The sequence below is a fragment of the Pleurodeles waltl genome, chromosome 5 (genome assembly GCF_031143425.1).
Source record: "Pleurodeles waltl isolate 20211129_DDA chromosome 5, aPleWal1.hap1.20221129, whole genome shotgun sequence".
NCBI classification, from domain to species: domain Eukaryota; kingdom Metazoa; phylum Chordata; class Amphibia; order Caudata; family Salamandridae; genus Pleurodeles; species Pleurodeles waltl.
The window spans coordinates 147,616,254-147,628,854 of record NC_090444.1 but is presented as its reverse complement, the minus strand read 5'-3'; the positions used below and the strand labels follow the sequence as shown (position 1 = coordinate 147,628,854).

At 47.9% G+C, this 12,601-nt stretch overlaps 1 protein-coding gene across 1 annotated transcript; it reads right to left on the bottom strand.

The window, feature by feature from the left end:
* Positions 1-3,056: 3,056 nt before the first annotated feature.
* LOC138295482 (ankyrin repeat domain-containing protein 9-like) lies at positions 3,057-10,650 on the bottom strand. Its single transcript, XM_069233820.1, has one exon. It carries the CDS (start codon positions 9,759-9,761, stop codon positions 8,874-8,876), a length of 888 nt encoding a protein of 295 aa, XP_069089921.1. The 5' UTR covers positions 9,762-10,650; the 3' UTR covers positions 3,057-8,873.
* Positions 10,651-12,601: the final 1,951 nt, after the last annotated feature.

Genomic DNA, 12,601 nt, shown 5'->3' with positions numbered 1-12,601 from the left:
CCGCCCGCCGGCCCAGCGGGGATCTCCAAGTAGGCCCCGCGGGAGTGCGGCTGCATTGGCGGCCACCCGGCGGTTTCAACTTGGCAGGCGGCGATTGCCACCCGCCAAGGTTGAAATGAGGGCCTTAATGCTTATTTCCCCCCCTCACCACCAACACACCCCCTCTTCAGCCTCCCCTGTGCTCTGCCCCACCTCTTATACACCCTGCAACCCACTCCTGGTTGTTTCTTCACTAGATGGTCTATTTATTTTTAACAATAGGAACTTCTGTTTGTCCTCAATTTTAATAGTGGCATGTATGTACTGGTATTTATATGCACAAAAATAGTTGGGGAGTAACGTAGAGCAGTACATTAATAGGGCTATTCCAAGACAATTCAAGATCATTTACGCCAATTGGGAATGTAAAAGTTTGAATCACATTTCAGGTGTTTTTGGTTACATTTCATTTAATACATTTTAAATTTTAGGTATCAAGAAATTAGGAGATTTGCCCAAAATCACAAGATTTTCAGTCAAGTATAAAAGATAGGGTTGGTCCCATCTTTAGTCGTTAGGCCGAGCAACAATACTCTTTTGCTGTTTTTAAATACTCCCAGTACAAACATTTTATGTGGTGGCCCTATGATTCATATTCTATGCAAAATGAAAGTTAATAGCATTAAAACGAAGCACCTCCGGCTATGTAACTATTCTGTCCACTGTGAGTAATGACTGCACCAATATATTTTAGCAGGTAATTTGTGATTACTTAGATGCACAAACTGCAGAATCTTCTAAGCTTCAAAGCACCAAAGCAGCTCTTTTCTATGAAGGATAAAATGTAGAAAGAGCCGTAACTTGGTTCACATCTGCTGTAGTCGTGTTCTGCAGTTGAAAGTTTAATCTAAGTGTCATATTCTTGTAATTACAGTTATAGAACCTTCATGGTCCATAGCCTACCCTGCTATGTGCCTCTTTTTGCCCCATACTTTCTGAAAAGGTGCCGCTTTTGCTAGGTCACTGTCTGCCACTTGTTCGGTCCTTGCGTAAAGCATTGGCACCCTCCTTCAGGTGGTGTAGCATGGATTTTATGCTCAGCGAGCCTCACGACACTGGTGGTATTGTTTTCTCTAATGGTCATTTCAGTACCTGGCGAAATTCTCCTTAGAGCAAATACAAAAGTACACTGTTCCAAAGGGAAGAGAGAGAAGTAAGGAGAACCTTATTCTACAGGAGTCAGAGCCCTTAAGCATCACATTGGATGTCTGGTGTCATCATTGGGAAAAACTCCTCGCTAGGCCGGCGCTGCAATGCCTAACGGGCTCCGAGAGGGGAGCTCTTAACCGTATTGCAGATGGAATTAAGTTAGAGTACTCACGCAATAATGGAGAGAAAAATGTGTTAAAATTGGTTATCCACCTACTTCTTATAATCATGAATTTTAATCAGTTGTGATAAGATGGAGACCAAGGTTAAAAACAGGTAGAGAGGCAAGGGGTGAGTGGTAATGCTCACGTCCTCTCAACATTTGAACAAGAGGAACTGACTAGTTGTTGTCCTACTTGATAGAAGGTCTACATGTTTCGCGTCTATTGGCCCAAAAGGGTCCACTGACGCTTCATCAGGACCAAGGGTAACATAAACTTCTCCAACAAAAATTAATAATATACCCTGCTCGGGAAAAGGATAATGGGACAGTCACTTACTTTAGTGCGTCTGTTATACTGACGTTCTAAATAGGAAGTCCGCCGATTTTTCGGGACGCGGTCGAGAGGGTAGATTAATAAACCTACGAACGACGGACTTCCTATTTAGAACGTCAGTTCCAGTTTCTGACTAGCGATCCCAAGGAGCCTTCTCCTAATACCGGGGATGGGCGACCCTTTTTTTGACATAACAGACGCACTAAAGTAAGTGACTGTCCCATTATCCTTTTCCCGAGCAGGGTATATTATTAATTTTTGTTGGAGAAGTTTATGTTACCCTTGGTCCTGATGAATCGTCAGTGGACCCTTTTGGGCCAATAGACGCGAAACATGTAGACCTTCTATCAAGTAGGACAACAACTAGTCAGTTCCTCTTGTTCAAATGTTGAGAGGACGTGAGCATTACCACTCACCCCTTGCCTCTCTACCTGTTTTTAACCTTGGTCTCCATCTTATCACAACTGATTAAAATTCATGATTATAAGAAGTAGGTGGATAACCAATTTTAACACATTTTTCTCTCCATTATTGCGTGAGTACTCTAACTTAATTCCATCTGCAATATGGTTAAGAGCTCCCCTCTTGGAGCCCGTTAGGCATTGCAGCGCCGGCCTAGCGAGGAGTTTTTCCCAATGATGACACCAGACATCCAATGTGATGCTTGAGGGCTCTGACTCCTGTAGAATAAGGTTCTCCTTACTTCTCTCTCTTCCCTTTGGAACAGTGTACTTTTGTATTTGCTATATGTCATTGGGGAGACTGTACACTGGACCACTAATCTCCCAGTCCCTCTTCTGTGATTTCCGAAATTCTCCTTAGAGACACACTATTTCTAACAAGGGAAGACACTGGGTTTGATGATCATGGAGGCAACAGGGGCTCTTTAGTTAACCAGCTTTGGGATGATTCTGTTGAACAGAGCATCAAATTTATGGTGAATGTTTTCTGAGGATCAGAAATTGCTCCACTGGGTTGGGATAGAGAGGTGAGTAACAGAAGAAATCCTTAAAGTTATGCATCTGGTTGCCTGATTTTAAAGAGATCTACAACGTTGGCTACATTGAAGGTGTTTGGCTCCCTGTGGATTTTTCCAGCAATGTCATGGGCCACTGGACCTTCTTTCCAACATGTTTTTTTCATGCCTGACTGGTATTCTAGGGCTTGCAGCATCCAACAACCCTTCCATAGCTTTAGTAAATGAGGAGTGCAGCCATTCCCATAGAAAGACAGGACAGTAGTGATAGAATGAAAGCTATTACCACAAAAAATAGTGAACCCAAATCATAATGGACGTTTCAAAGCTGAATGCCTCGTTTAGCAAACTCTATAACTTGGGCAATGTACCACTTAATAAAGAATTATCTAGGACATCAGATGACTTCTGATTCGTTTTCTGTGACAAATGGCTAGCAAATATGGGAGACAAGGGTAAGGCACATTTGCACACATCGCTCCTACCACTAAGTCACTGAAGCCACTCATCACCAGACCATGAGGGAAAAACATACACTCTCAACTCAGTCCCACATAATACCAGATAAAGTACAACCAAGGTAGTTGATGACACTGGCATTGACACCTTACCCCAACAGCATTTCAATGACACAACCTGCATCTCTCATCACCACGTGTCTATATGTGTTGATGGAACATCACCAGACCAGTTTACTCAGGGAGATTTCAGTGTTGACTATCCCCATTCCCAAGTTAGTAGTCAATGGCGTCAGGGAGCACGTGAAGAGAGAGCAAAGGCACATGACATCTAAAGAAATCTCCACAAGATGCGCCGTCAACACATACAGAAACAATAGGGACACCCTGTCTCAGATCGCATCACCACGCCACTAACATGCAGCTTTAAGGTGCTGCTGAGAGAAGATAACAGTGTTATACAAATAAATCTGTAACATCGTGATATAAATCAAAACATTGGCTTGGATAGGATTTCATTCTATACATTTGTTTTCGAGAGACGTTTGAGAAATATAGGATCCCTATATAATAGACACTTTGGTGGGAACTATGTAACTAAACAAAGATTGTTGTTTCAAAAAAAGAGTGATTGTGACATCCCTGGCACAGTGCTTAGTTGTACCGTGCTTTTCTGAAGTGGTAAGTAAGGAGCACATCCATTACACCTTTACTTTCTGTTTCTTGTAGTAAATATATTTGCCAATGAAGAGGACCCTAACACACCAATGGGTGGCTACAATGCACCCTCTGCTTTACAGAACAATTTTGTATTCATGACTGAGGACCGGGCCATGGGAAGACTCACCATTACTCCGTCCTGGCTAATTTACTATTCCAATACAGTCACAGCCAATTTCAGGTATAGCACTGGACCGCATAACTGTAAGGCTAAGGGACGGCAACGTGGAAGTAATAGTAGTATTATTAATCACTGAGGCAGAAATCGGGGTGTACCACCCTTACAACAATGTATTGTTACAATCTGATGCATGGTGTTTCTGATTTTTACTGAAGCCCCTTCTCAATTTAAAAAAAAAATCTAAAAAAAAACTTTAACTCAAAGTGCATTTTAATATTTTTCTTCAATAGTGCATTTCAAAAAAAGTTTCGTAAATACATTCAAGATGTAGTTAAGGTTAATGTGCATGCTGCGGGTCATGTCCTGAATCTCTAAGGTCTGTACAATACTGCACGAAACATGTCTCCTTGGTTCAACACTAAACGGGTCTCCTTGGTTCAGAGCTGTTCGGCCTAACAATAGGGTTTGGCGGATTTTTTTGTCCAAGAGGACAAGTTGGTCTGGGATAAAACGTCTCTTTCGGTGTGCGCCTTAGATACAAGGACGGGGACCAACAAAAAAGATGAGGAATAAAACGGCTCTTTGATTACAGATCACTAAACACTGAAGATGTTCACACCACACGTTTTCTCTGGTGAAGCCTGCACCATGAAAAGGGGGTATATGTGGTGTTAGGGCATGTATCCAAATTCTGAGGGTGTTTTTTGTAGAAGTGTTGTGTCTACTACCAATGTCCTTTCACAACTGGAGACGGCGACCACTCATGTAGACGGCTTGAGGGCCTCCGTCACATGTACAGCCTGATTTCCTTAGATGCAGAACCTTTTCGTGCTCACCGCCACCCCCCACGTACAGAAACACAACAAAAACACGGGTAATGTTATATCTTTTATCAGTCTCAGCTTAGCTGACACGAGTCTTTTCAGCCATACATCACATATTCAGTTTAATGGATTTCATTGCACCGTTTTCCTTTATAATTAAAAAAAAAAAAAAAAAAACAGAAGCTGTGGTTTCATGTGCTTCCCACTGCATCTAAAATGTGTAAGGTTTGGCCTGCCTGCAGCCCCATCCCTGACGGGGGTGTAAGGTGTAGCCTGCCTGCAGCCCCCTCTCTGACATGCTTGTAATGTGTGACCTGTCTACAGCCACCTCTCTGGCCGGCATCCGGCGCCGACCAGAGGCGAAGCGCAGCTGCATTCACTGCAGCATCACCGCCCAGAGCAGTGCACATCTCCACCCCCCCTCAGCGCACCGCTGGGACTCCACGCCGAAGAGTGAGCCCTCCCTGTGACCCCCGCCGCTGCAGGTCTGCAGGAAAGGCGCCATATTGCACTATTGTAGGATGTAAACGAGGCCCGCTGCCACTGCAGTGCGAGATGAATAACACTTCCGCCATTACAGTGCCAAACTGAGATGGTTGCAACACTGATTCGCCTTAATTGCATAATAATAGTGTTCTGAAATAAAGACTGCGTCATCGGATACAGTATTACATTATGCAGTAGATCAGACAGCTCGACGCGCTTCAGTACTCCTCACGATTGCAATAACACTCCCGTGTGGTGCGATGCAGCCCGCCGACGAAGGATAACAGTCTCACCGGTAATACTGCGATGGAATATGGCTTATCGCAGCCATGCTGTAGTGTCTCGGATGTGTGTGTCTGTACTCGGATACACCTGCCCCACGTGTATACCTACACACAGACACACGACTCTACACAGATATGTGCACCCAGGGACTTACTTAACAACAGGTAGTGAGCTGTACAGAGATCGACCGGACACCAGATCTACACCTAAGGAGAGATGCACTCCTGCACATAGGTATGGCGCCACCCAGGCATATACCCACTCAAAACACACGGACATATCTGCACCTGGGTATGTGTACCTTCACGCGGATGTGCCGGGATAGATAGATAGATAGATAGATAGATAGATAGATAGATAGATAGATAGATAGATAGATAGATAGATAGATAGATAGATAGATAGATAGATAGATAGATACCAATTTCCACACACGAGCACTCTGACTTGGCATCGATGTGACTGCTGATATTCAAAATTAAGGAATAAAGAGACGTATGACGAGTCACAAATCTACCTCCTTGGGGATACATACCTTCATTCAATTAATACCTTCATTAATTTAAGGGTATACATATATCCCTGCCAGTACACGTCTGTTTGTGTGTTTGTGTATACACACACGGACATGTACTGGCAGACAGATATGTACCCTAAAATGAATCTGTCTGCCAGTACACGTGTGTGTGTGTGTGTGTGTGTGTGTGTATACAGAAGTGTACTGGCACTATACATACACACAGAGAGACGTGTACTGGCAGGCAGATATGTACCTTTAAATTAATATATACCGGCACACAGGTACAGCTAGGCACTTTGCAATGGCCCCATGGTGGCATGCAGCTGTCAACAAAACTGCTAAATGATTAAATTGACAAATATAAACATATTCCCTGGCATATATGTCTACCTGTGTATAGATACATACTTACCCCCCCCCCCAACTATAGATAGCTCCTTACTAATGCATACTCACATACAGTTATATTTCGAACCTGAACACAGATTCATATCCATGTTCAGGTCGCCCCCTGTGCACAGATGTGTATCACCACACATACAATTAATTGCACATAAATAGGTACCTGCACACAGATATTTGCCTTGCATATTGCCATGTACCTGCACAAAAAGTGTTTGCGTGTATTTAAGTGGGTACCCGGAGACAGGTATGCATAAAATAACTGCACATAACATCCCCTTTGGAGAGTGGGCATGCGCATGTCAAAGAGAGTCTTAAATCTGAAATGTGCAGTTCGGGCCCTCCTTTGGCAGACTGAGCTTCTTTCACAACATTTAAAACTGTTAGTAAATTTCTCTGACTGGTCACTATTTAGCACACAGAGTTTCAAGTGCCCTCTGAAATGCCCCGAACTTTCTGAAAATCTGTGGAGTTAGCGGGGGAGTGATAATCAGAACCGTCCGTCTGTTCACGCGGGCCTCCCTAAGGAACAAATGAGCGAAAACACTGCGGGCCTGGCGGATTGGTGCTTGAACACTCATTCATTTGAGGTCCTTCACCAAGACAGCCAAACTCCCTCTCTATATTTGTCTTCCTACTTTCCCTTGGCATTATAAATATAAAGTAAAACATCGCAAAACATTCGTAGACAGTCAAATAAAGGCAATAGATATAAAAACGATAAAAGACAGTAGGGCCCATTTGTTTCTGATACAACACTGCAGACGGGGATTCCCTCCATCCCGCCCACCTGTTAGACAGATCAACCACCCCCCCCCCCCCCCATGGGATTCCAAGAACGCTGCGTGCGGGTCATCCTCCTAGTCTCTGCCGATCGACGCCAGAAATGCGTACGTGATGACGTGACCAGTGGGAACACGTCACCTTCAAGTCTGTACATAAAGAGTGTGAACACGGTCCATTCTTGGAGTCTCTATTTCAGATCTCGGACGGTTATCAGTAACTATTATACATCTGAACTTGTCTTCCGTAATGCATAGTATTCGCATGCACAATAAATTGAGGGTTTTCTGTGACAAGTACTCATGCCCATGGGCGTTTAAAATGTTAGCTGTGGAAAATAAAACCGTCGCCATACGCACATACATGTTCTGTGTGTATTTGTGTGTGTGTGTGTGTGTATATATATATGTATATATATATATATGTAGGATTTATGTGCATGTATGTACATTTATATTTACACACACTTTGCAGAGTTCTCATGACTCCTCACTGTGACGTTGAGTATTGCAAAGGTTGTCACTGTGTCATTCATTACTCCTACTTTGCAGACATCCTTTTTCCAGCCTATGATGTGAAATGATAATATATGCGCCTACGTGAAGGGTGGGTGAGACTCTGGCTATCTTCGCAAGCCTCTAAAACAGTGTCACAGAGAACAGTCTTGACTTTGTACCAATCTGCAAACATTTCTGTGTCGAAATTTGATATTGCACCTTATACTCATGTCTACCTATACAAGTATATAAATATATAAATATGTGTACACAAATGTAGTTGTGTACATTTGCTGTGTGTGTATACAAATAAATGTATCCATGTTAAATGTATAGAAATATGACTATAATGTAGGGCTGCATGTACTTATACATTTATTTGAGTACATACAGACATTCAACTATAAATGTATATTAATTGAACGTTTGGCTTATTTTATTGCCGAATCATGGTTTAAATTAGAACCCATATTTCATAAGAATAATGTCATACTCACGAGGCATTTGCTAAAATTCATATGGATTATGTAATCTCTGTGAACTACAGTTTCCAAATAACCAATGGGCAGTCTAGAAATGACGGGAGTGATGTATTGACTATCCACTTTCCCTACGTAAAAGGACACGTAGTATTAAAAACATGTTACATGTCACATATAGTTTGATCCAACAGTACTAGCTCGGAGTTCGGGTGACATATGCAAATCTCTCTTCCTATCCCCTTAACTATGATGTCTGGAGAGCTCTTCCATGAATTTGAGTTGGGTAATAGTAAATATGTAACATCTGGGGGTGCCCGACAACTACAAAAAGTATCTTATAAGACCATGATGCACAGATACCCGTAATGCATCCTATGCACTTGGACGTAGAGTCATATATATATACAGTGCTTTAAATGGACCGGTACTCTCCGGTACTGAGTACCGGCACTTTTTTATTTTGAGAGGGAGAGTACTGGCATATCTCAAGAAAAACGTAATACTTTTAATTGGAGAGTACCGGCACTTCTCAGAAACAAGCAGGTACTCTATTACAGAGTACCTGCACTTCTATTTTTCCATTTAAAGCATATATATATATATATATAGAACACACTCATATACACCTACAGGATTACATGTGCTGCATGCTCTCCGGCTGCAGCTTCTTGTAGTGCGCAGGCAGGGGCTTGAGTGCATGGGGGATGGGCAGCTGCTGGACGCTCCTGGGGAAGTGCGCGGGGGGCAGGCACTGCAGCACAGTCTGCATGGCCCTCAGGTAAAGGGTGGCGGGCCTGCGGCCCACCAGGTAGCAGTACTTGTCCTCGCCCAGCAGCGCCGCCCAGTAGCCCGGGTGCTCCTGCAGCACGGCCTTCATCTTGAACTGCAGGCTGGGCCGGAAGAGCAGCAGGTAGTCCAGGCAGCGCTTCTTGGACTCCACGTTGACCTTGGAGTCCCAGAGCTGCTCCAGGATGACGTCCAGCGCCGTCTGGCCCTTGCCGTCGCGGATGCGCGGCGAGGCCCCGTTGCCCAGCAGCACCAGGATGGTCTCGGCGCGCAGCAGCTCGCAGGCCAGGTGAAGCGGGGTCTTGCCGTCCTCCAGGTGGAAGCAGCCCGTGCGGTCGATGTAGGCGCCCAGGCCGGGCCGCCGCTGGTGCGCCACCTCCAGGATCATGGCCAGGATGTCACGCCGGTCGTAGGTGACGGCCATGGCCAGGTGCGGCGCGGATGAGGGGCAGCAGCAGAACTTCTCGCCCGGTACCCTCAGCGCCTCCTCGGGGTAGTGGGAGAGTAGGTGCTGCGCGTAGGGCCGGTGGTCGTGCACCACTGCGTACAGCATGGCCTCGGAGGGCGAGTAGCAGCGCTCGCTGGCATTCTCCTCCCAGTAGAAGCACTTCATGGTGCGCATGTCCTCCAGCGTCCACACCGGCTTCTGGTCGCGCACGGCCTGGTAGAACATGTAGGACAAGAAGCGGCACTCTCGGCTCTGCTCCTCCTGCAGGCTGGCCTGGCCGCCGGACATGGCGCCCCGCAGGGTGGACGCCCAGGCTTCGGCTGCGACGGGGGCTGGGAGTCCCAGGCCACTGTGCCTTTGAGGTGGTTTCAGCACCACCTCATGGGGTGCGCGCAAGAATCACTGTTCTTCCTCCTCCTCCTTCGGTCCTGTCAGCATTAATGATGCAGGCTTCCCCTGTGCCTCACGGATCCATCCGAATCCACTGGTACACCTGCTTTAATGGGCCATGCACCCCAGTATGAGGTACATGCCTGCCCCACTGCCTTTCCTCCTCCTTCAGCACCGTGCGTTTTAATGATTAATGTATCCAACAAAAAGATGATCCCTTGAATTACTGCTCCAAAACGCAGGAATGGTGTGATGTCCAGATCCTAGAATCCCACGATCTATTCTCTCTTCCTCTTCTTCCGATGCCGTGCGCTTTTGTGAGTCCAGCTCCCCCGCAAGGAGGAACGTTCCACTGTCCCTTCGCTCCCCACGGCCTCTCTGCGCTTTAATGACAGTAAGACATGTCCGCCTTTGCTGCTCGTAGGCTTCAGAGACAGCACCCCGCAGTTAGCCGCCTCCACGGTACTGCTGCTGTTTCTGCACGTCAGTGGGTCCAGCACTCCACACTTAGGCGGTGCCCCGGTGCTGGCGCACCCCAGCGCCGAGGCCGTGTGCCGCTGCACCTCCAGCGCCGGGGCATCCAGCACCACACAGGCCCTCCCGTGCTCCGGCGTCGTGTGCTGAGGACGCGCTGCGACGACCTTCAGAGGATGCTGAGCGCCTCGGATGCTCCCTGCAGCTCACGCCTCCTGGTCCCCTCCACCTTACAAACACGCACGCTCTGCAGTGGTTTTATTCACAGACGCACCATTTCCTAGGCTCGCTTAACCCCTCCCTCCCCGGCAGATATCTGCTGCTAAGAAACCCGGCGTCTGTTTGCAACAGAACCACAAACGCCCTCAGCAGCCTCCGCGGGGGGAAGCACTTCCCCTGGGGCCGCGGTGTTGATGGGACGCTGTTTGGCACATCGGGGGCAGGTGTATTCTAGCGACCGCGTTCCTCCGGTTTCCAAGATTGTCGATGGAGATCAAATCCAACTGCTACGATATCCTGCAAATCCCTTTAAACCGGTGCCGTTGCTTGTTATTTGCACAACCCCGGGGGCTTACAGGCGAGGGAGAGGTCGACCTAAAGCAATGCCCTATTGGCCTTCTATCAATGCAGCGTATTTACATTTTAGATAAACCCCATCAAAGGTAGCCTCAACAACTTTGCAGAGCTATCGGCCTTCTGTAACCGGCTTAAACCAATCACAAACCACACCCAGATGCGCCCTGAAGCCTGGCGCTGTTAGGAGTCCTGTAGTGTGACCGTTGGTAGATGAGTTCTGTGGTTACCAACACAATTTACGTTTTTTAATTATACGTAATGAGGTGGACGGTTTTAAAAAGGCGCCCACCACAGTCTTCATGAAAATGCACGTACATGCGATCTTTCCTTTAACTGGCATATGTCGGTTAGCAGTGAAAGAAGAACACATAAATTTTTTTTTAAAAAAATGCTTAAAAATGCAAAGGAGTTTTGGAGCCCTCTCTAAATAAACAGCCGTTTCAAATACTGTTTACGTTTTTATTAAATATCAGTTTTAAAATGAAAAGCTGGGGGGCGTGGCTACGGGCATCAAGATGGCGGTCGCACTCTGAGAGTGCTCTGGACCCCTCCGTCATCCGTCTAGAAAGCCAAACCGTACCGTACTTGTAGACGCAGATACAACAACCCCAGGGAGACCTCCGCTCGCTGCTGACCCTGGAGCCAAGGGGCTGGAGAAAATCTGACTTCGGAATCGGCCCTGAGGCTGGGGCCGCGAGGCGGTCGGCGTCTGCGCTCCTCGGGCGCGGCCCTGCGAAGAGGCGAGACGGACCAGCGAGCGGATCCGACGAGACTCGAGGAAGGAAGAGCGGTGAGGATGCGAGAGCCCGCTCCCCAGATGAAGCTGGGGAGAGCAGTCCGGGTGCCGAGCGACAGTGACTGCCTGCCGCCGGGAGGGTGACCTCGTCCCGGTGAAGCCGAAGACGTGAGGGGGCCGCTCGGATGGCCCTGATGGGTCGCGCTCTGGTCAGAGTTGGGCCCGGGAGGCCTTGAGCTGGAGCGTTGTGAGCCGCGGGGCCTAGGGGGTGAGCCCTGCGCCTGGACCCGCTCCCCCACTGCTGACCTGAACCGGTGCGCGACCGGGAGGCCGAAGAAGAGCCGGGACCTGGGCCGAGAGGGACCCCACAGCCGGGCCTAAAGGCCCCTGAAATGAGGTGCCCTGCGCTGGACTGCCTGCGATGGCGGGAGCAGCGACCGGAGGGGGGTCGATCCTGTGGTTCCCTGACCCCGGGGCCTGCGCTTGAGGTCCCCGACGAGGAGGTGACGAGCGGGGCTGACAGACAAGACCCCGCAAGACATCTGAGACCGTCGGGGCAGTGGATCATCATAAAAGAGCCTCAGATTGGGAGGCCGAGCCCGTGCGGTGAGTAGGCCGGCCCCTAGTGACATTGAAACAGGGCCACGGAAGGGGACGCCTGGTACCGGGACGCCAATCCTGACCCTTCCTGACCTGGTGAGCCGCCAGAAGAGGCACCTATACGCCCGGTATTGAGATTTCCTGCCCCATGGAGGGACGAGTCTGAGTGGGTCGCTGCACGGTGGCCGTGACCTCGACGAAGGGACCAGGGAAGCCTTACTACATTCTTCCCACGGGAGCCTTAAAAGAGCCCCGGCACCAAAGGCGTTAAACCTAACCATCAGACAGCCTCCCAGGAGTTGGAGTGGCGGCTGCCGCTAACCCTGCCATGGGGACCTGCAGGGCCACGCTT